Raw genomic sequence first — 24466 nt, 5'->3', positions numbered from 1 at the left:
AATGGGGGTAATAAAAGTAACTGATCATGCCTTGTTAAGTTTAGAATTTACAGTTAAGAAAGATTATAAAGAGGCATATAGATGGAAGTTGAACACAAAGATATTGAAATACAATAAAATAGTAGATAAAATTCGGAAGGAACTGTCGGAGTCATGGGAAATTAACGAAAAAGGAGGAACAGCTGGGTCAGTCATTTGGGACACCATGAAGGCTGTAGCAAGAGGAATCTGTATTAGAGAAACATGTAGTTTAAAAAGACAACAACGTGCAGAACAGGAAAAGTTAGAGATAGAAATTAAAAACTTGGAGGAAAGATATTGGCGAAGTAAAGATAAATATAAATTAGTGGAAATACAAGCTAAGAAGAAACAATTAGAAAACTTAAATATAGAAGAGATTCAAAAGAATTTAATGTATATGAAAAGGGAATATTTTGAAAACAGTGATAAGAACTCGAGGCTGCTTGCCAAGCTCACACAAAAAGAAAAAGGGAGGAATGGGATAGAAACGTTGAAAGATAGCCGAGGGAATTATTGTCATGCAATGAAAGCTAAAATAAAAAATTTTCAGGAATTTTATCAGGAATTGTACAAGGGTAAAGAAATTCAACAAGAAAAGGTGGAGGAGTATATTGGAAGGTTTATAAAGAAGGAAATAAAATCAGAATATAAGGAGTTAATGGAGTCAGTAATAACTCAAAGAGAAGTTGAAGAAGTTATTGATAAGTTAAAAGTGGGTAAATCACCAGGAGCAGATGGTTTGGGTCCAGAATATTATAAGGTCTTCAAAGATTGTTTAGTTCCAAAATTAATGGAACTTTATAATAGGATATTATCAGGAGAGAAGATACCTGAATCATGGGAACATTCAGTGATAATTCTGATCCCAAAACCAGATAAAGATTTGACTAATCCCGATTCTTATAGACCTATTTCTTTAATAAATCAGGATGCTAAAATTTTTACATCTATTATGGCCAAACGACTAAATAAATTTTTGGCAGAATATATAGGAGCAGATCAATGTGGGTTTGTGGTAGGAAGACATATGCATAATTTAGTGGGTAGAGTTTTAAATGTAATAAATGTAATAAAAAAAAGCAAATATTAAGGCAGGTATTATGGCATTAGATATTTTTAAAGCTTTTGATTGTGTGAGCTGGCAGGCACTAAAGAGTATTATAGATAAATTGGGATTTGGAAATAAATTTAAAAATGTAATAGAACAGCTATATTCCCAAAATACGGCGGTAGTGGTGGTAAATGACGGACTTACTGAAAAGATACGACTAGCCAGAGGAACAAGACAAGGATGTCCGCTCTCGCCGGTCCTTTTTGTAATGGTTATGGAAGTTTTGGCGAAGGCACTAAGGGAGGATAAAGAATTAGAAGGAATTGGAGAGGTAAGGGAAATAAAGCTAAACATGTTTGCGGATGATACTTTATTGACCATTAAGAATCCATTAAGAAAATTAGAAAGAATTAAATATCAGTTGAGGGAATTTGAGGAAATTACAGGGTTAAAAATAAATTGGTCTAAATCAGAGATGATGTTGTTTAACTATACTAAGAAGGAAGAAAAGGATTGGGAATTTAAGGGAATGGAATTGAAAGTTAAGAACGAGATTAAATATTTGGGAATTAAAATTACAAAAAATCTAGAGAATTTAGAAAGGGAAAATTTAACGAGGTTAAAGAAGGAGGTACTAGAGAAATTGGAGAAATATAAAAGATTAAATTTATCTTGGTTTGGGAGAATAGCTTTGATAAAAATGAAGATATTAGCTAAAATTAATTTTGTATTTAGGATGCTACCTATAAAAATATCAGAAACCGAGATAAAAAGTTGGCAAAATATTATTAATAAATATTGTAATGGAGAAAAGAGAGCAAGAGTGAATAAAAATAATTGGTACCTAAGCCAAAAAAAGGGGGGAATGGGTCTCCCAAACATAAAATTATACTACGCAGCAAATAGATTAAGACATGTTGTAGAAGCAATTATGGGAGTAGGAGATTTATATTGGATGGAAGAAAAAATCATAAGTAAGGTAGAGATGAATCTGGAGAATGTTTTTTTTAAAGATGGAGGAAGAAAGTGGGTTGGAAGTATAGATAATCCACTCCTGAGGACTCAATGGGAAATTTGGAGTAAATTTAAAGGGAAGCTGCTTCCGAGCAACTCTCCCTTAGCACCGATAATAATGTTAAAGAATTTCCCAGAGGATCTAAAGGGCAGATTATGTAAAATATTAAAAGAGAAAAATAAAATAAAATTAAAGGATTGGGTAAGAGATATTAAAACAAGAGAAGATATGGAAAATTTGTTAAAGGAGAAGAAGCTATCTTGGCTAGAATATGGTCAATTAGAACAATGGAATAAAAAGTGGATTAAAGATAATAGAATGTGCAGAAAGATGACGAGGTTTGAAGAATTAGTAGTAAGTAAGGAGAAAGGAAAAGGAGGTAGTATAGTTTCAAAAGGATTAATGAGTGAAATATATAAAATATTGTTAGAGAAGGAGTTTAGAGAGAATACAGAGAAAATGATTTGGGAATCAGATTTGAAGATACAAATAGGGCGACAGAGCTGGGAGGGACTATGGAAACAAAGAGTGTTGAGAAGTTTATCAGTAAGAATAAAGGAGAATTATTTTAAAATTTTATGGAGGTGGTACCTAACCCCGGTTAGATTGAATAAGATAAGTGATCAACATTCAGCAAATTGTTGGAGAGGATGTGGGGAAAAAGGAACGTATTTACATATGTGGTGGCAATGCAAATATGTACAAAGATTATGGAAGATGGTGTTCTCAGAAATTGAAGAAATAGTGGGAATGAAAATAGAACAAACACCAAAAATAGCATTGCTGTCACTATTTGAAGATATAAAGTGTGGAAAAGGAACTATAGAGCTGATATCGAGTTTGTTGGTTGCAGCACGATTGATGATAGCTAGGAACTGGAAGATCCAAGGGGAATATTCTATTGAGGAATGGTATAAAGTAGTATGGGACATAGCCATTAATGATAAACTGACATGTAATATTAAGTGGAGAAAAGGCGTAACTAAAATAAATGAGTTCGAAGGAATTTGGAAACAGTTCCTAGTGTTCGTGTTTACTAAGGGAAGTGGGAAACCACCAGCAGAAGAAATGATTAGATTTTGGACTCAAGAATGATCCCGAGGTGGGGGGTGCACTTTTATGTTAAGAATGAAGATGTTGTAGTGTGATAAGGCATATGTAATAGTTTTTGATATTTGTACTCAACAATTATTCAATATGTATGCAGCAGATATTTGATGTATTTTTTTTCTTATTGTGTTTGTTTCAGTTATATTTTGGAAATGTTTATCTATGTTTATATAGTGTTGAAAATGAATAAAAAAATTTTTTTTTAAAAAAAGAAATGGGCACAAGATTGCAAGCTGCCAGCACAAGCTCAGTAGTGGTGCCAAGGTTGAGGGGGGCCTTGAGCAAGAGGCCTTCACACACACACTGCCTTCCTGTTTTCTGCTTCTTCAGTTTCTGTCTTCCCCATCCCTACCCCAGCTCTCCAGCATGCTTTTTCACCTCACTTTCTTCCCTCCCCTGGCATGTTCTCTCTCTTTCTCTTCACTATTTTCCCCCAGTGGAGCGGGGGGGGGGGAGTCTTCCCCAGTTCTTTCTCCCAAATCCACTTATGAGGCAGTGGCAGAGCCTGCAATAGCTCCCCTCCCACACACACCAATTTACAGAAGAGATCAGGCATGCTGCAATTGCGCCCTCCATCTTATGGGATCATCAGGCCAGGGGGCGGGGAATTGTGTTTCCTTACCATCACTTTGCTCCTACTTCTGTCCCACTATAGAGATGAGCAGCTTCCTCTTTCTTCACATGGGGAAGAAAGAGGAAGTAAGCAGTGACCACGTGGCCCATTCAGTGAGTGATTTTATCGTGCAGCTTCTCCTGCACACAGCAGGAAATGGCAGCAAGTATCGTTACAGCCCCCCAAATCAGATTTTCTGGGTCTTATTATATGACGGAAAAAAGAGCAGGAGGATTGTTTGCTTCCCTCTTTCCTGGGAATCCCTGGATTTTGTTCTAAACCATGACCAGTAAGAGTGGAGGAATGTCTCAAACAATGGTTTATTGTTTACCTAGAATGACAAACTATAGTTTGTCCTAACTGTCATTTGCAAACTTGCTTCAAACTGAGATTCCAGAACTTGATTTAGTGGCCACTTGCAAACCATGACTTGTTGGTTGGTGTTGGTTGAGAGGACATCACGACAAATCATGGTTTCTCTGGTGGTGCTAGGATTCCTTCATCTGGAAGCACCCTTACTTCTAGTTAAGTGGGTGTAGGATTGAAGGCTTAACATTTATGTGACTGCTAAAAAGGCAATCGCTACTTACATGTAAATGCATGTAAGAAGGAGTATAATCTATACACATTTATTTTTTCCAGCTGTCCAAAGGCATTTCCACATGAGGCTTTTAACCCACCACTTTACCGAGACTTCTGGTTCCAGATTTTTGTGGGATTATTTATTTATTTATTTATTTATTTATTATATTATATTATATTATATTATATTATATTATATTATATTATATTTATTTACCGTCCCATAGCCGAAGCTCTCTGGGCAATTTACAGAAGTTAAAAACAGTGAACATTAAAAACAAGTATACAAAATTTTAAACGATCAAGAACATAAAAACAACAATATCCTTTTAAAACAACGATTAAGATCAGCTCCATTACATGTGTTTTTTTCCAGGCTTTCTCTTTCTCTGCCTTTCTATATGTTCCATTATAGAAGCACTAGGTGGTGCTGTGGTATAACGGAATTATGGAAATACAGGGGGATTTCATGCCACCATTCAGGATATACCAAACTTTCCTTATTAGATAAATGGAAAGAAAAAATGCTAATATGGTTGCAAAGCACAGGAGAAGTCCTGGAGGATCATGATGTCATGTAAAAGACCCGCAAACTAACATGGGTGAGCAATCACTAGCACACAATAAATAAATGCTTCATGTAGAAAGGCTCCAAAACTCTGAAACATTTTATGGCAACATAAGAACATAAGAAGAGCCATGCTGGATCAGACCAAGGGTCCATCTAGTCCAGCACTCTGTTCACACAGTGGCCAACCAGCTGTCAACCAGGGACCAACAAAGCAGGACACGGTGCAACAGCACCCTCCCACCCATGTTCCCCAGCAACTGTTGCATATAGGCTTACTGCCTCGGATTCTGGAGGTACCACATAACCATCAGGGCTAGAAGCCATTGATAGCCTTCTCTTCCAGGAATGCATTCAATCCCCTTTTAAGGCCATCCAAACTGGTGGCCATCATTACATCTTGCGGTAGTGAATTCCATAATTTAACTGTGTGCTGTGTGAAGAAGTACTTATTTTTATTTGTCCTGAATTTCCCACCAATCAGCTTCATGGGATGACCCCAGGTTCTAGTATTTTGAGAAAAAAATAAACATAGTTTTATACATACCTTTAGGAAAACAAAATCATCCATTCCCTCAGTTCCCTTTATTATAGCCTCCAGAGTATCTTTTGCTGTATCGATATATTCTTGAAAATTCACCATCTGTTCATAAAGATACTCCATTTTTGTGTTCTTTGTTTCCTCAAAGCTCTGTGCCTTTCTGTCATGATGGCCTATCACCATCTTGACAATGCTTTCATTTTGCTCTTCCAAAAGCTGTTCCTTTTCCTTACAGTTTTCCTAGGGACAAAAAGAAAAATCCACAATATAACCACATAATGGAAAAATAAAATTCATTGGTGAACTTTTCTTCTGAGTAATGGGTAATTTCCGGGCTGTGTTTCCAAGGTCAGATCTTTCAAAAGAGAAGACACTGTTTTATAGGTTGTCATAGAGAAGTCTCATAACAAGTAAAATTCCAGGGAAGGAACAGGAGTGTGCAATGAGAAGAGCCAAGACATGCCTTGGGAAACTAAGCCGCCATATTGGTCGCATCTATCACTCTATAGCTATTGGAAAAAGGAGAGTCCGTATAACTCTGATTCCTCTCTTTCTCTCTACCAGGGTCAGCTAAATGAATTTTGCTGCCTGAGGTGAAGGACAAAATGGCACCCCTCCCCCATTCCATGTACAAAAACCAAGCTGAGCAAAGGGGTGCCAAGCTGAGAGGGCACCAAGTTGAGCAGAGGGGAGCACCAAGCTAAGCTCAAAGGCTATGTTTTTTTTAATGTACTGCCTAGGTGGCAAAAAGCAAGTAACTTCCTTTCAAGTTTTCACATATTGTTTGGGTAATAACTAGCACCTCTCTGTATATATGCCTGCCCAAGATTTAAGATCTGTTGGAGGAGTCCTCCTGTGTGTCTGACCAACATTATGGTGGGACATGGGAGAGGGCTTTTTCTGTTGTGGCACCCCAGTGGTGGAATGCCCTCCCCTTAGAGGCCCGACTGGCACCGACACCAGCTTTGTTTCAGCACCAAGTTAAAACATGGCTTTTTAATCAAAGCCTTTGAGGGCTAACGCTATGCATGGTTTTAATTGCTTTTAATTGCTTTAAATTTTCTACTTGTTTTAGCTTGTTAATGGTTTAATACATTTTTAGCTGTGCACATTATTGTTTTATACTATTTGATTTTATCTGTATACCACCCTGAGATCCCAAAGATGTAGGGTGGGATAGAAGTGATTCAATAAATAAATAAATAAATAAATAAATAAATAAATAAATAAATAAATAAATAAAAATAAAAATTATCTTCCTTCAATTAGCTTTAAAGTATGTTTCCCCACCCCCACCCCCCAGTTTCCACTTTAATGTCATTTGTGCTAGGTAAAAATCAGTGGAACATGGCTTCACTTTGAGGCAACGTTACTGAGCGCTTAGCACTTTGAAGACTATAAATACTATAAGCACTATATAAATAATAAAATAAAGCCATAAGCTGTTAGAGGTCAGCTGGATACCTTTTTCATTTATAACTTTTCTGTGTTATTTTTAAAGATAAAAATAATGGATATTCTAAACTGAAGAATGCTTACCAAAAGACAGGAACTGCTACAAGACAAAACAAAAATATTAAAACTAAAACCTGTGATAGTTCTGCTGCGCCACTGCTCAGAATGTGGGTTTTTGAATTTTGGATTGTGCAAACTGTAGCACAGTGGCTGAGGGATTAAGGATTTGAGCAAGTTCTTGATGGCTGTCATAAATCCTCTGGGTGGCACTGCAAAACTAACTACAGGGGGCGGGGCATTCCTCGCCCAGGGCACTATTTATCCTAGGGATGGTCCAGTTAAAAGGATTTCATCAACCAGGGCTGGGAAAGATCCACGCATGAGACCACAGAGAGCTGTTGTCAGCTAAAGTAGAAAACGTCGCAGTAGATTAGCCTCTCCCCAACCTGCCTGATGTTCTCCAGATGTTTTGGATGACAATTCCCATTGAGTACCATTTCCTTGGTAGAAAGGTGGGGTACAAATTAAGTAAATAATAAAATAATCACTGGCCATGCTGTCCGGGGCTGATGAGTGTTGTAGTTCAAAGTATCTGGAGGGAAACACTTTGGGGAAATGAAACAAAGAGGATAGTTGACCTGAAAGCTTCAGTAGCTTTTTGTTAATTTAATTTTGTTAACTTTAGTCTTACTAGGGGAGTGATCAGTGTAGCTGTAATAAATTCAGCTGAAGATGATGTTATTTTTATTCTGTCCTTGGGTGGACACAAATTTAAGAGCTAAGAATAGTAAGCAATCATCTTAGAGGCTTTGGTGTGATACATGTCGGGTTTGACACTTGGGTGGTAAGTGTTGGTTTGGTATTATCATACGTAATATAATTGCACATTAAGATATTGTAGCATCCCGTGGAGGAGGCTTTGCAGCTGAAAGAACACAAGTACTACTGGACGAGTGGGAAGATTTCAGCTTGATAACAGCACTGCTCAATTCCAACAGAAAAGTTTTCCCCAAGCAATTATAATTAAACATACGATCTTGATAAACGGATGTATTCTGTAGTTGGGTCCTTTGTTGAGTATATTATGTGTTTCATATGTACAGTGTTTTGTATACTATTTGTATCTTGGCATACATCTTTGTGAAGGCACGCAAATGCAACACAACCACTGAGGGAATTAAATGGAGCTTCTATCTGACTGAAAAACACTTCAGCTGGCCAGAGCTGAGACTTCTTGACCGTTGAATCAACTGACCTCCGGAGAGGCAGAAAAACAGTGGTGCCTCCTCCAGCTGCCACAACCCTCCCCACCCCCACCCCCAATGGTATTTGCCAGAACGCAGCGGGCCCCTACGCCACACTTACCTCAAGAGAATTAAACAGAGCCTCTATTTCACTGACAAACCCCTCAATCTTCAAAGCCCTTTCTTGCAAAACATCTAGGAATCCATTCAATTGACCCTGAAATATAAAAGTTTCCGAAACTATCTAAATAAAGTGGTCAGAAGGACAAGGAGACATGACAGTATAAGTATATATATGTACATACATACATACATAATCTAAATATAAACAAAATGTTTAATCCTTAACAAAAGGTCTCTCAAAATGCAATCTTACAGCTCACTGATTAATTGAGGAGGCCTTATGGGAACATAAACCACACTGCAGAATCAGGAAGATAATACCAACAACTGTGAGGAACCTAAGATGGGCAATAAGCTATATAAAAGATTGTCAGGGTTTTCTACAATTTCCCTTTCTTTATGTAGCTTGAAAGACTTCATAGATTTCATTGGCAAGTTAATCTATTAATTAGTTGATTAATTGTGCGGATACATTTTATTAGAGGAATAAGGCTAAAAGGCAGACTGGTGGGGGGGAAACCTGGCTTTGGCACATTAGTTTATTTTCTATTCGCTATTAAAGTACTAAAGATTACCTTTCCTTCTAACAAGTGATAGCCATTACTTAATAAATGATAAAATAATATTGTCAAAAGAGATGAACGAAGATCAAGGTTTTGGTAATGTTTGCATTTAATTAGATGGAATCAATGAAGCAATCAATTGATTTATTAAAAGCTATGGACAGGATCCCTAAAGGCCCATGGCTTTCTTCAAGCATTTCCATGAGCATAAGGTCAGGGGAACAGGTGGCTGATTTTGTGTTCTAGCTGCAGCCACGTCGAACACCATTCTGGAGGATCTGCTATCCTCCATGAGGATGTCTATAAGCTCTATTAACTCTGTAGTGGTTGCCCAGCAGTGCTGCATTATTTAAATGACACAGCTGCCAACTTGTAACCACGTCAGGATTTGCTCTACAAAATGGTGCATTTTCACAGTGCAGATTTAGGGACACTTTTATCTTTGCTCCAGGTTATCCATTGGGCATTGCAAAAAAATCTACTGAATGTGGCAGAGAGATGGGCTACATCTTTTGTTGTTGATGGGTAAGCGCAGGAACACAGCAGGGGGTGGGCTTTTCCAGCCGGATAGCCTGTGCTACCTCCTGCCCTGTCTAACTTTATTGATTTAGCCTCACAGCAACGATGCTGCAGGCTTTTGAGAGGATCCCCTTCCAAAGCAAGGCCGAATAGACACCACCCAGGAGTGGAATTTTTTTAGAGTGGTTTTTCAGGGCTGTAGAAGAAAAGAGGGCCTTGATAGGCCATGGTGAGGCCGCCTTAAGGCCCAGTATTGGGCAAAAGGTGGGATGATGATGATGATGATGATGATGATAACGATGATGTTGATGATGATGATGATAACGATGATAATAATAATAATAATAATAATAATAATAATAATAATAATACAGCCTTTTGGATTCCAAGCAGCATGTTCAACCAACTAAAAATCTCATAGAGACCATATAACACTGGTCTTAAAGGAATTGCACTGGCTGCCAATATGTTTCCGGTCGGAATTCAAGGTGTTGGTAATGATGTTTAAAGCCATAAACGGCCTAGGACCTCAATATTTGAGGGAGCTCCTCTCCCTATATCTGCCTGCCCGAGGCCTGAGATCTGTTCGTGGAGCCTTTCTCCATGCCCCACCAATATGAAATACTGTATATGCTATGGTGGGACACGGGAGAGGGCTTTCTCTGTTGTGGCATCCCGGCTGTGGAATGCCCTCCCCTGGAGGCCCGACTGTCACCGGCACTGGCTTCATTTCAGCACCAGGTTAAGACATGGCTTTTTGACAGAGCCTTTGATGTCTAAATCCACCAGCCTGCACACTGTCTTGTTTTACCTGGATTTTACTCTTTTAAAATTTCACATTGATTTTAACATATTAATGGTTTAATTTGTTTTAGAACTGTGTATTTATTCTATTTTATATGTATGATTTTATTTGTATGCCTCCCTGAAATCCTTGTGGTATAGGGCGGGATATAAATGTTTTAATAAATAAATAAATAAATAAATAAATAAAATAAATCCTTGAGCAATTAGCAGCCCTAATTTTATTTGACCTGCTTTTCCTGTGCTTCTGAAGCTGCCTCTCAGAAGTTATGGAGGATTAGGTTCTTCAAATAATGGAGGACAACATTCATGAGTTATAACTATCTCTCCTACAGTAGCCTTCCTTGACCTTCCTTTGGAACACTTGGGCCATCTGTTCAAAAGCAGTTTGTGTTTCATAAACACCCTTGACGTTAATCAGATTCTTCCCTATACCTAAAAGGAAGGTTAAAGCAAGACTGGAAATTAGCGTATGTGACATCTGCGAATTATAAAATGCACATACCAAATTGCAATATTTACACTGAGTGTGTGCATAAATACACGTGATAAAAAACATTTGGCACTTCCAAGGTGAACACGGGTTTTGCAGGTAAACATTTTAATAATAATAAAAAATAGCCCCTATTCACAGCTTATCACACTGAGCATATTGCATGGCTGATGAAAGCTGAGGCAGTGAGCGTTCTGTTACCTGATAACCTCCTTGAAGAACACAATAACATGTGAATAGTGGAAACAAGGCAGAAATGGTATAAGATTGAAAGCGACATTTTGCCTGGTGGAACAAGTCACATGGAAGCAGGTTTATTTCACTAGTCTAGAATTAATTTTTGGCGCTCTCTCTGTCTCTCTCTCCCCGAGTAACAGAGCCAAGGGATGATGTCATGGGACATGCTCAAGTCCTTTGACTTTCAAGAAACTAGGCTAAGGATGAAACAGAGGCATATGACTTTTCTGATATTCTTAGCAACTGCTTATCATTCGCTGTTGTAGGCTAGACTCTCTATAGGCTGAGAAGGCCGCAAGCTCTATTCCAAGTCAATGGACGTTTATTAATGGACCTCCATGAATTTCACCCTTACTGAAAAGTTGTTCATCGGAGCAACTAAAAGGGTGTTGAAGCACATGTTAGAAAGACAGTGCAGGGGTTAGGAGTGTCAGCTGGGAAGGCTGTAATTCAAATTTCACTCTCCCCCCAGATGTTCACCTGTACCTACTCTGATTACTTTTTGGCACTTGGGGACTATCTATACATCTTCTAAACCCTGCAGTGGCTGCATATTGGTGCTGGTTATACGACACAGCTACCGATTTGCAGCCACCTTGGGGCTTTTCCTCGAAGCTACGCATTGGAAAAGTCGGGGACTTATTCCGACTTTCCCGGAAGAAGCAAGGTCGTTGTGGCCCTTCCGCCATTTGACCTTGCTCTGGTGTCAAGCCGGTTGCATTCCAGGCAGATGGCAACCACTGATTGGTCACCAGAAGCCAGGCAGGGGGCAGGTCAGCATGCTGAATGGCCACCAGAAAGCCCATGCTGCTTCTGCAAACAGGATTACCCGCCACCCTCCTGCAACAGTGGGATTAAAGGCAAAGTAGTGGCAACACAGCACTGTAAAGGCAGGGGCCAAATATCTTTTTTTTTTTACAGAGTTATATTTTATGCTGGTTTTTTTTTAACTTTTAAATTCCTTGAACTTTTTACGCAGCTGTGATTGCGGTTTTACTTTACTTTTTGTCGTTTTTAATTGAGTTACTTCCAAAGGTTCCTGTCTTCCAATCAAAGACTCCCTCCCTTCCTGATGTCTTCCAGTTCCACCTTCCACCTATTCCGTTTTTCTCTGGGGAGCTCTGTGCCTCTCTCGTCATAGAGAAAAGGACTCCACTGACACTTGGACAGTTGGCTACTGACCACCAATTCCCCAGCATCTCATGTTGCTCATTATGCCAATTGGGAAAGCAAGCAGTGCACAAAACGATGCATCCAGCGTCTGGAAGAGTGTGTCGGTATAACTCTCATGCAAGGCCAGGGAAGCCTTGCAGGGTTGTAAGTAGATTTAATGAGAATTAGTTTGGAATGTCTGTGTAAGCTTGTCTCTGTCCGTTCTCACAGGAGTGTCTCGGCCTTGAAGCTGCTAGTCTTCTCTGGGGAACTGATAGGGTTTAGAAAAGTGGGGAGCCTTTGTTGAAGGAGTCACTCAGATTGTAGCATCATCTTGGTGGGTTGAGCAGTGTCACCCTGTTTGGACATGGGCACGATTTACAGGCCAGAACCCCTGTCTGTGAAGTGGTTTTGAACAGTCCTGAAATCCCTTTATAAGCTAGGGCAAAGGCAAAGAGGTTTTGCTAGGATCATCTTTTGATGCAAGGCCTGAAAGCCCTCCCTGTTTGGATCCATCTCTATTTGGGACTTTGAAAGCACTCTGCACATGGACTATCTTCTATTTGGACTTTGGATTTCTGAGGACTGTGCCATGAAAAGTACCGTGAGGCTTTTTATAGACTTGAACTTGCATTTGCTGTGGATTGGGCATTTGTGGTCGACTCAGTGTTCAGCAGGCTGAGTTTGACTATTTGGACATTTCCTCTGGCAGGACTCAGGTGACTGCGAGTTGCCAGTACTAAGCAGAAGCATGAGACTCCTGGTGCCTGGGATTTCTACCCATCCCATGATCTTGTTTAGGCTTTGGCCATGTTCCTTGAGTTACCAACGTATGCAGCGTTTGGACAAGCTCCCTTGGGATGGTTTGTTAAGCCTTTCAAGAATTCCTCTGTGTGATTGCCTGGAGTATCGTATCAGGAATGGAGCCTAAAGCTTTCTGACCATCAATCAGCTTTAAGTATTTTGGAAGTGCGTAACCATTAAGCTTTTTACCGTGGGAGTTCCTCAATAAATGAAGTCTCACTGATTAGGTGTCTTGTGTCAGTTCGTCAGCACGTGTGAATGCCAGACAGAACGGGCATGCACATGACAGAGTGGCTCTTCCAAGCTCTAGCTGAGTTATTGGACTAGGCCAGCATTTGCAGAAGCAGCTCCTCCAAGCACCGGCCAATTCGCCAGTTTGCGATGCATAAAATCCAATCCCTGTTGTTATTTCTGGTCCGTGATTCAGAGTTATCCTTCTGATCCTGTTGGGGAATTTATTTATTTTTAATTTATTGTTGCATTTATAACCCGCCTTTTTTCCTCCTCACGCAGGAGATTCTTGATTTCCAATCCTTTAAGTAGCCATGGGGAGCCTCCAATTTTGAACAAATCAGAGGTACTGGGAGAGAGGATGTTTCCCACTGATTACCTGTATTTTTTCCAATGGGAAAAAGAGAGATGAACCCCTAGGTGCTGAAAAACTAAGTAATTGTGAAAACACTCCAATTAATGCTGCCCCTGATGCGTTTCAAACAGAATTGCTCTTTCTTAGAGGGAATGGTAAAATAAATTAAACACAATGCAACCTGCCTATATTAGGTCACTAACAATTATTTGCTCTCATGACCCTGTGGTGTGTGCTCTATATTCCAGTGAAGCATCCTTAATTAAACATCCGAGATAATGAAAACACAATTCAGTAATTCCAAAATGTTAATTGCTTACCTTTAATAAAGCCACGGCTGTATCCAAGTCCGTCACATCATGCTCTTTATGCTCCCCAAAGAGCTTGTCCTCACCAGAGATGGGACATTTACACTGGTAGCAGTAGGTATCCAAATCTGCCTGCTCTATTTCTTTCTGTAGGATCTCAGTTTCTGGAGCATTTCTTGGTGGCTTTCCAGAATCCATCAACTCAAATTCCTCTTCTTCAGCATACATACTTGCTTCTCTTTCATTCACAAATTCATAACTATCACTAATATGATCTGAGGATTTTCTGTCGTCAAACAGCAGTTCTTCATGAGCCGCTTCTGAGGAGGTTTCTTCCCGAAAGACGTCATCACGGCCAACCATTTCATAGTCCATAAGCTCAGCTAGATCTTCATCAGTGTCACTGTACTCTTCTTCTTTTATTGAGTACAATGGATAGGTATCAAAATCATGTGACAGGAGAGAGTAGTCCAATTCCACAAATGGTTTATCATTTATTGCTTCTGGTTCTAGTTGGTCTATTGTTTCTATGTTGTGTTCAGTTAGTTCCTGGGCAATATTTTCTCCAATGCTTTTTTCAGAAGTTTGCCTCTCAGTGTCCAAATATGGGAGATGCTCCTGATCTAAAGGATGTGCATCTTGTGCCATGGGCTCGTCAAGGACTGACATTAACTTGCCTTCTGGTTGTCCATCACTTTGCTGGTGACTGTCAACATGCTGCAATGCTTCAAGAGAACGTGTGCTTTCTTCAACAGGTTTTCTGACAACATAATTATCAACTTCGTGAACTTCTGTTATTTCAGATTGTTGGTTTTGGTCAACTTCCAAACAAGCAACATTCTGTGATTCATCTTGCACAAGTGCTTCATTTTGATAGACAGTTGCTGCATAATCAAGTATTGGACTAGACTCCTCATCACTCGTCTCCTCGGGTAACACTTGGTCTGTTTCTTCAGACAAGGATTCTTCTTCTCTTCTTTGACTGCTATCATCATTGCTTGCACCCGAGCTGTAGAGCCCACTTCCAAAAGGAATTGCATGTGTTGGCTGGCAAATCCCAACTTTTATGTCACTCACAATCTCAGTTGGCCTCTCTATCAATGTATCACTCAGACCCTCCACAACTCCACTTGGTGATAAGAGCCCTCTATGGGCATTTGCTTCAGCTAGAGTGTGAATAGGCTCGTGAACCTTTTCACTTGGTTCCCATGTAATTTCTGAGACTCTTGTTTGGTTTAAAGCTTGTTCATTAATAGGCTGATCTTTTAGAACTTTCTCCTTCTGGGATTCTTCCAAATTATTTGGAGTATAATCATTGGGAATGTCCTTTTCAAAGTATATTCCAGACCCATCATCTGAAGCATGGCGTCTAGTATGAAAAGGCTTGTCAGTTTCTTCACTGGATGGACATTTGCTGCTATCTTCTTTAGTTCCTTCCACTATTTCTTTATAGAGATCTTTGTAGAAAAATGCCAAAGTAGGTGGCACCTCCAGAAGCTCAGGGTTCACTGCAGTGACAGGCAAGGGAAATAACGGAGATTGGGATAATTCATCTTTTTCTGAGTTAAATAAGGGTGTATCAGCACCTACTAAGTTAGGTTCACCCTCTGTGTTTTCATAATTTCCTCTCACAGTTTCATCTTCATTTAATATCTTCGAAGTGTCTTCATGGGTGTTTTCTTTCTTGGCTTTATTGAAATCTCTTTCTAATAAAGACAATTCTAAAGTATTCTCTGCGCTTGCAACTGGAGATGTACCTTCCTCAGAATTTTCATTTGTAACATCAAATGGCCTCTGCACATCTTTAAGAAGCTGTTCTTTTCCTGTCTGGGTGAAGGAAGCATCATCAATCAAGGTATACTTTTCAATGTAATCAATACGAGTGGCATTTAAAATGCCATCACCCATGTTTTCTGGAACAAAAGAAACTTCCATTGTGGTTTCTACATTTTCCTGGGCATCTTTTTCTTTGACAAGTTCCTTTGATTCATTTCCCTTAGTTTCACGGTTGTCTGCTCTTAAGCCTTCTAAAGTTTTTCCATTCAGTTTACACACTGAAGGTTCATGGTCAACAACCACACCTTCAGCCTCATCAAATGGTTTTGCTTTCAGCACTGGAACTTTTTCCAAGCATTCTAAACTCTCTAGTACATGCTTGTCTTCTTTGTCAGCAGAAGAAATTAGTGGAGGAACATGAATATTTGCTTCCTCGCAACCTTCAGAAATAGCAAATGTGTCATTTCCTTGATCAAGTTCAGGAGCAGGTATGGATTCTTCACTCCATTTCTCATCATCTTTTAAGTCCTTTTCTTTTTGTAAGTAGATTTCAGGTTCTTTCAGAGCTCTCTCCACCATAGCCTTGTTGACAGTTGTATCTGAGTCTTCTAAACTTAGTGATGAATGTAGGTTAAGTGTGTGGGTATAATTCATGGGTTCTAGTATCAAGGCATTGGAAGGCTCATTCAGAATTACATTAGGTAGTGGAGGAATATCAGGGATGTTTTCCTTTATACCTTCAAGGGAACATCTTGAAATAACATCTGCTTGAGGTTTACTAGCAAACTGTTCGGACTCAAAATGTGTTGTAGAAGGCTGGTCTTCTCTCTTCATCGTTACATTTGTCTCAGGAGGAAGAGCTGAAGCACTTCCTGATCTTTCGATCAACAAACCAGCTTCCTTGAAAGAAGATTTAGCATCTAGAGTCTCTGTTTCTGAGGTTTGACGAAAAGATGCATGTATTGTTTTTGCCTCAGAAAGAAGGAATGCAGCAATGGACAAGGGCTCTTCTGGCATCACATTTGCTACCTCAGGAGAGCAAGGCTGATTTTTTTGTTTCTCGTCCTCTTCCATTAGATCCAGCAGGGCAGAGCTGGATTGACTCAAGACAGATGATGACATTGAGGCTGCTGCTGGATGTGACTTGACTTCCTGCTCCTCCACTTCCTTGGTGAGCAGAGATGAAACTGATGGTGGTTGTTTGGAAGTCTGATTTTGTGCTTCAGATGAAGAGAGCTGTGTTTCTGTGGAATGAGATAAACCTAAATGTCCCAGATCCAGTGGATGTTGGACTTCCCCCCATTCCACTGTGGACAAAACAGAGTCTTTACATTCTAACGGAGCAACTTCAGACAGTGGTGGAGGAAGTTCTTGTTTCTTTGCTTCATCCATCAACTCTGATAACATAGAAACTCCAGAACCCACTTCTGCAGTTTGAGAAACAGAGCCCTGGTGTTGCTGTCTTTCTGTCTCATCAGCTGCTTGGGGTGAATCTTGAACAGTTATAGAAGAATAAGGCTGATTTCCTTCTATGGCTGATTCTTTTACTAACCGCAGTAACTTTACTTGTTCCAATTCCTGTTGCATGATAGATGGCTTTAAAGTAGCATCATGCTCCTTTGAATGTTCAGACTCCAACATTATCCTTTCTTGAGTTCCTTGTTCTCCCTTGTGACCCAATAATTCTTGATGTCTGGGTGCAGATGGCAAAGCAGAAGGTGGACATAGAGGGGTCTCTTGTTTCCTGACCTCTTCAGTTGAATTCAATAAGGTCAAATCTTCTAGCTCTGGCTGTGTTGTCGTAGGACAATATGGCTGGAAATCCTGATTCCTCATTTCAGACTGTGCAGTAACAAGGAAATTAAACTGAGCATCTTGCATATCTTCTTTTTCAGCAGCCAGAGACTCTTCATTAAAAAATGAATGAAACTGCTCTTGTTTTTCTCCTACAGTCGCATACAATGAAAGAGGAGGATGTATTCCCTTCACTTCTTCAGAAACAATATCTTCTGGAATGGAGTTTGATTCCTCTGTCCCAATCTTTGGGGCCATAGGTGAATAAAGCAGCTCTTCCCTGGCTTCACCAACGGGGAAAGTTGTAAAGGATGGTGACTCTTCTGGCACCATTTTTGGAATCGCAGCAGGAAAAGGGAACTGACTTCCTTCTATCTCAGCTTTGTCCTTAAGCTCCGGTGAAAGGAAGTTTGCCTGTTCTGAGGCCAGCACTGAACTGACTGTGGTCTCTGCAGCAACTGCCTGATGCTTTATTTCATCAGGAACAAATGATACCATTATTAGAGATGGTTTGGATACCTCATTCAATGGACTTTCAAATGAATCATTTTGGCTTCCCTGTGTTTCCGGAGCAGCAGTAGGGCATTCCACTTTTGATGTAGGAGTTATAAATGGATAAAGTCCACTTTCGTCTTTCTCCCTTTCTGATGAAACTGGGTGTTCACCTTCCCATTCTGGAGTCACAGGCAGATGTGATTGAAGGTCTCCTTCCTCTGTGCTTGGAACTGGGGAGGATGCATCTAAAAGTTTTCCTGCTTCAGATCCTGAATGTGTCACATTTGGAAAGTCTGGCTCTAACTCTGCAGTTTCAGCTTGAATAGTTTGCTTTCTCATATGTTTTGACTGGTCTTGTTTCTCTCCTACAGCAGCAGCATATGATGAAATGGTTTCAGGAGAAAGTAGTTCTGAGACAGGAGGAACCATTTCCTTTACTTCTACAGAAACAAAGTCTTCGGGGATGGAGTTTGATTCCTCTGTCCCAATCTTTGGGGCCATAGGTGAATAAAGCGGCTCTTCCCTGGCTTCACCAACGGGGAAAGTTGTAAAGGATGGTGAGTCTTCAGGAACCATTCTTGGAGTCTCAGTAGGAAAAGGGAACTGACTTCCTTCTTGCTCAGCTTTGTCCTTAAGCTCCGGTGAAAGGAAGTTTGCCTGTTCTGAGGCCAGCACTGAACTGACTGTGGTCTCTGCAGCAACTGCCTGATGCTTTATTTCATCAGGAACAAATGTTACTACTACTGGAGATGGTTCGGATGCCTCATTCAATGAACTATCAAATAAACCCTTTTGGCTTCTCTGTGTTTCTGGAGCAGCAGTAGGACATTCCCATTCTGACATTGGCGTGATGAGTGAATGAAGTCCAGCTTCTTCTCTCTTCCTTTCTGATGAAATTGGGCCTTCACCATCTGATTCTGAAGTCACAGACCGATGTGATTGAAGGTCTCCTTCCTCTGTGCTTGGAACTGGGGAGGATGCATCTAAAAGTTTTCCTGCTTCAGATCCTGAATGTGTCACATTTGGAAAGTCTGGCTCTAACTCTGCAGTTTCAGCTTGAATAGTTTGCTTTCTCATATGTTTTGACTGGTCTTGTTTCTCTCCTACAGCAGCAACATATGATGAAATGGTTTCAGGAGAAAGTAGTTCTGAGACAGGAGGAACCATTTCCTTTACTTCTACAGAAACAAAGTCTTCGGGGATGGAGTTTGATTCCTCTGTCCCAATCTTTGGGGCCATAGGTGAATAAAGCGGCTCTTCCCTGGCTTCACCAACGGGGAAAGTTGTAAAGGATGGTGAGTCTTCAGGAACCATTCTTGGAGTCTCAGTAGGAAAAGGGAACTGACTTCCTTCTTGCTCAGCTTTGTCCTTACGCTCCGGTGAAAGGAAGTTTGCCTGTTCTGAGGCCAGCACTGAACTGACTGTGGTCTCTGCAGCAACTGCCTGATGCTTTATTTCATCAGGAACAAGTGATACCATTATTAGAGATGGTTTGGATACCTCATTCAATGAACTATCAAATAAACCCTTTTGGCTTCTCTGTGTTTCTGGAGCAGCAGTAGGACATTCCCATTCTGACATTGGCGTGATGAGTGAATGAAGTCCAGCTTCTTCTCTCTTCCTTTCTGATGAAATTGGGCCTTCACCATCTGATTCTGAAGTCACAGACCGATGTGATTGAAGGTCTCTTTCCTCTGCACTTGGAAATGGGAAAGATACATCTAAAGGCTTTCCTGATTCAGATATGGAATGTGACACATTTGGATAGTCTGGCTCTAACTCTGCAGGTACAGCCTGAATACTTTGCTTTCCCATATGTTTTGATTCAGGTTCTGTAGTGTTGTATTTCTCTGCTTCGGCTGTAATGGATGGTACAGAATCTAGGGTTGCTGTTTCTGTTAAAACACACTGCTTTTCTTGCGTTCCCAGTAAATAAACTGAGTTGGATAAATTTTGTGCAGTTGCAGGCAAATGAGGTGGGATCCCATTTATCTCTGCTTCTTCTGCTGACTGTAATGTATCTGCTTCCATTGGTAGAACTGTATGTGATAACTGCTGAGTAGTTTTCTCAATATCAGTCTGTGTCCTCTCCTGCTTTTCCAGAACACAATCAGGATGCAATGGATCTGGATGCCCAGGCTTAGTGATGGGTTTGTCAGGATGCCTATCGTTTCTCTCTCCTTCATCAACAGAGTGCAATGCAATTGTTTCTTCCAGCTGGAATGATACAGAAGAATTCTGTTTCATAGTCTGCTTTCTTGATTGAAATTCAACCAAACGGTCCAGCTCAAACCAGCCTTCTTGCTGGCCTTCATTTATGGTGGGATGGGATTCATCCTGACTCTCAGAGCACAGCCTTGCATTCATAGATGGATAGAGCTGGTTTTCTAACCTCACTTTTTCTTGGGACAGAACAGATGCTTCACTTGGAGGTTCGCCAGGTAAAGGTGAAACAAGGTGAGTTGTTTTCCTCTCCATGGCAACATCTGGCTCTCTTGAAATCGGCAGTAATTCTTCTGATGAAACTTCTGTGGGCAACAAGGGCTGAAACTCTACTTCTGTCACTTCCTCATTTTGGAAGGCCGCAGTGGTGAATGATGCTTCTGCTGCCACAGTAGCTATCTCAGGAAGTTGGGGCAGATTCTCTTGCTTTGCCATTTGTTCAGTTGGACATGGTAAAACAGAGTGTGGCTGCTTTGACAGTGGTGCTGCAGTTACTAGTGAAGTCAACTGAGTTTCCTGCTTTTCTGTATTTTCAGTCAGAAGAGATGAAATAGGTGGTAGCTGCTCTGACAAGTTGAGTGCTTCAGCAGGGGAGTATTTATTTTCTTCTTTACCTTTGAGATGTGATGGCCCCAAGGATTCTGATCCCTGTGGTGCCTTTATCGGTTCAGAGATAACTGGATGTTCACTTTCTGGGTGTGTTATTGCTGTAGAGTCTGAGTGAGTTTCTTCTCTGTGGACATCAGCAACAAGGAGGGATAAATCGGGGCACTGAGTTTCTGGCTGTGCAGTTTGAATCTCCCCTTGGCCATGTGAGTATGATACATCTGGATGCTTTGGCTCTAGGGATGTGCTCACAGAGACCTGTGCCTGAGCAGTTTGCTTTGTGAATTCTGATTTCAGATGCTCTTTTCCTTTTTGCTGTGCTTCACCTGTAAAATAAGAGGTCAGTGGAAGCTCAGAATGCTCTTCAACAGAAGAGTCTTGCTTTACTTTAGTTTTGAGATATGATGGCCCCAAGGGTTCTGATCCCTGTGATGCCTTTATGGGTTCAGAAATAACTGGATGTTCACTTTCTGGTTGTGCTATTACTCTAGAGTCTGAGCGAGTTTCTTCCATGTGCGCATCAGCAACAGGGAGGGATAAATCGGGACACGGAGTTTCTGGTTGTGCCGTCTGATTCTCTCCTTGGCCTCTTGAATGTGACACATCTGGATGTTTCGGCTCTAGGAATGTGGTCACAGAGTCCTGTGCCGGAGCAGCTTGCTTTGTGAATTCTGATTCCATACGCTTTTTTTCTTTTTTCTTTGCTTCACCTGTGAAATAGGGGGGCTGCGGAAGCTCAGAATGCATTTCAAAAGGGGAGTCTTGCTTTACTTCTTCAGCTTTCAGATGTGATGGCTCCAAGTGTTCTGATCCCTGTGGTGCCTTTATGGGTTCAGAGATAACTGGATGTTCACTTTCTGGTTGTGCTACTGCTGTAGAGTCTGAGTGAGTTTCTTGTCTGTGAGCATCAGCAATGGGGAGAGAGGAATCGGGATGCTGAGTTTCTGGCTGTGCAGTCTGAATCTCCCCTTGGCCTCTTAAGTGTGACTCATCTGGATGCTTCGGCTCTAGGAATGCGGTCACAGAATCCTGTGCGGTCGCAGCTTGCTTTGTGAATTCTGATTCAAGATGCTCTTTTTCCTTTTGCTCTGCTTCATCTGTAAAATATGAGGGCTGCAAAAGCTCAGAATGCTTTTCTGTAGTTGTATATGAACCAATCTGGGGTTCTTGTGTTTCTATTCTGCTAGTTGTAGAACCTAAATCAGTTACAGTTTCTCCAGGCTCTGGTTCTTTCATTGAATGCAACACGTGCAGATGCCCCGACTCTGCTTGTAAACACATGGCCAATTGCTCCTGCACTACTTCTTTTGAGCGTCCCACCTCTGACTGTTCCTTTTCTTGCTCTTCTGCGGAGCTAACAGAAGGTGGTAGTTCTGCCTGTTTGGACAGAGGCTCTGCTGTTTCAGGTGAGTAAAGAGGGACAGCTTGTTTCCCTGTTTCTTCAGCAGAATGCAACAAGGCTGCGTCTTTGATCTCTAATTGTGAAGGGGCTGTGAATTCAATATCTTGGTTTCTAGTTTCAGCTGAAACAGACTGCTCAGATGCATGCTGCATAGCTACAGCATTATTTGGGTATTGCACATCCTGGGCTGTGGTTTCTGATAGCACAGTTACCATTGAGTCGGACTGATTCTCTGGTTTGCTCACAGGATAAGAAAGAGGTTCAGCAGAAACAGGTGAGCAAGGCTGAACTGTTTCCCTCTCTAGCAGAGCCTTTGGTTTTTCTGATCTATCGGTGTCCTCTGTGGTCACTGGTGAATAATCTTGCATTTCCTGCCTCTCCATCTCAGCAAGGAGGTTGGCTGACTCTTCTGGCATGACCTTTGCTGTACCAGCAAGAAGAGCTTGTGATTCCCTTTTTTCTGTTTTGTCAGGACGATCTGGAGCAAAGCTTACCTGTTCTGGGACAGATGTTTGCATTCCAAGTGAATATGATTTGGTATCTGGCTTCTTTGCTTTGTCAGCCAGGAGCGATGAAATTGGTGGTAGCTTTTCAGAAGCCTTATTTAGAGTTTCGGGCAGAAAAGATCGCCGCATTCGCTTCTCATCTTTGTTATAGGGAACAGACGCACCAGACTTTGAAATATTTGTCTCCACGTGCTTGAGATTATAACGCAAAATTTCCTTCTTGTTATTCTTATCGGTGGCATCTCGTTCAATATGCCTTAAAGATACAGAGATGCCTTGCCTGGAGAAAATTTTGGGCTGTTCCCTCGGCTTCTTGATTACATCTGGAGGAGGAGGCAAATCTTTTCCGTTCACCCTCCGGAAAATCTTTTTATGTCTTTCTTCCAGCACTGCAGTGATAAGCTGAATCCTAGCTCTCACCGTACCTTTGAGAGGCAACTCTCCCTTCTTCATCAAAGCATTTTCTTTTTCTTCTGGCAATGAATCTGCAACGTCCTGGGTGATTTGTACCAAGTAATCTTTAATCTTAGATGGTTGTACTTGAAAGGGCCATGAGTGTGGATCAGAGGGATCTAATTCTCTTTCTTGAGCTTTTACTTGCATTGGCTTTCTGGAAAAGTCGCATTTTGTACTGTCCGTGCTGATCTTCTCATTTGGAGACAATGGTCTCTGATCTGGTGAGCTGCTTGGTCTTTTCTGAGCCGTCTTTTCCTCATCCATTGGAAACATAACTTTTCCTGGGGGACAATCCATGAATGAATTTTCCATACTATAAACACCGGATGTAGTGCTAGTTTCTGAGGCCTGGGATGTGGAACATCTACTCGAACTGGTCTCCCATGTCAACCCACTATCTTCACTTTGAACAGCATCCATAGCATCAGACAACTTGGATTTCACCTCTTCATTCTGGTTAAGTTTTTTTAAACTGCTAAAGAAACAAATATTAAGAAACTATAACTTCTTTTTAAAAAGTAATCACAGAAGATTAAAATATATAAAGACAATTACTTCTTAATGTGATGTAATTTCATTTTTAAAAAGGATTTAAAACATTGGCGCTCAAAAACTGCTACAAGGTTGTACTAAGATGCCACAAACATGAGCCTTATTGCACTAGGATTACATGAGAATGTAAATGTAAGAGCTCAAAATGTTGTGTGTATGTGTAGGTAGTGAGACAATAATCATAGAATATTAAACTTCTTAGTGAATTTGAATTTAACAGGTGCTGTTTTTTGTGCTCATGCCGCTCAGCCCCAAGCTACTGGATTTTCTGTTCTAGTATTTTCCCCAACCTGATGTGCTCCAGATGTTTTGAACTACAGCTATCATCATCCAGCTGGGGAATATGGGAAGTGTAGTTTAGCACATCTGGAGGACACCAGGTTGGGGAAAGCAGATTTGACACTTTGTTTAGAAAAACAAAGAACTGAGCCCTGTTTGGTGTAGTAACCTTTGACACAGACCATGTTATAAACCAGTGGTCTTTAACTGGAGGGTGGCGAGTCGTGACCCCAAAATGGATCACGAGATAAGTCGAGATAGGTCACAGCCAAGCTGTTGCTGCCACGTTGGGCAATTGTGAAACTGTGAAAGTAGGTTCCATGTTGGAGTTTGGGAGTCTGAGCTGAATCTCGGGACCAGACTAGTTCATACATGATACTCAAAAATGAGCACCGTGTATCTTTTGATGTTGCTTACTTAGGTCAAAGAAGAACAGAGTTGTTGGTATTGTTGGAAGTAGGACAATTTACCAGGAACCCAATTCAGCTTTTGTATATTTTAATCAGTGTTATATGGAGGAAAAGTACCACTATTATGAATGGCTCTGGTGTAAGGCGTCGCCAAGCAATGTCTCATGCTCCTTGAACT

At 40.8% G+C, this 24466-nt stretch overlaps 1 protein-coding gene across 1 annotated transcript in view; it reads right to left on the bottom strand.

The window, feature by feature from the left end:
• The window catches only part of CMYA5 (cardiomyopathy associated 5), an 84410-nt gene that overhangs the window by 43371 nt on the left and 16573 nt on the right, over window positions 1-24466 (bottom strand). The window contains exons 2-4 of the mRNA XM_063127981.1: window positions 13802-23522; window positions 8322-8417; window positions 5508-5741 (exon numbers count right to left, since the gene is read on the bottom strand). Coding sequence (XP_062984051.1) covers window positions 5508-5741; window positions 8322-8417; window positions 13802-23522 — 10051 coding nt within the window. The remainder of the gene's footprint in view (window positions 1-5507; window positions 5742-8321; window positions 8418-13801; window positions 23523-24466) is intronic.

The sequence above is a fragment of the Elgaria multicarinata genome, chromosome 6 (genome assembly GCF_023053635.1).
Source record: "Elgaria multicarinata webbii isolate HBS135686 ecotype San Diego chromosome 6, rElgMul1.1.pri, whole genome shotgun sequence".
Taxonomy (NCBI): Eukaryota; Metazoa; Chordata; class Lepidosauria; order Squamata; family Anguidae; genus Elgaria; species Elgaria multicarinata.
Note: the sequence above shows the minus strand (reverse complement) of the source record. Positions and strands in the feature narration are given on the sequence as shown.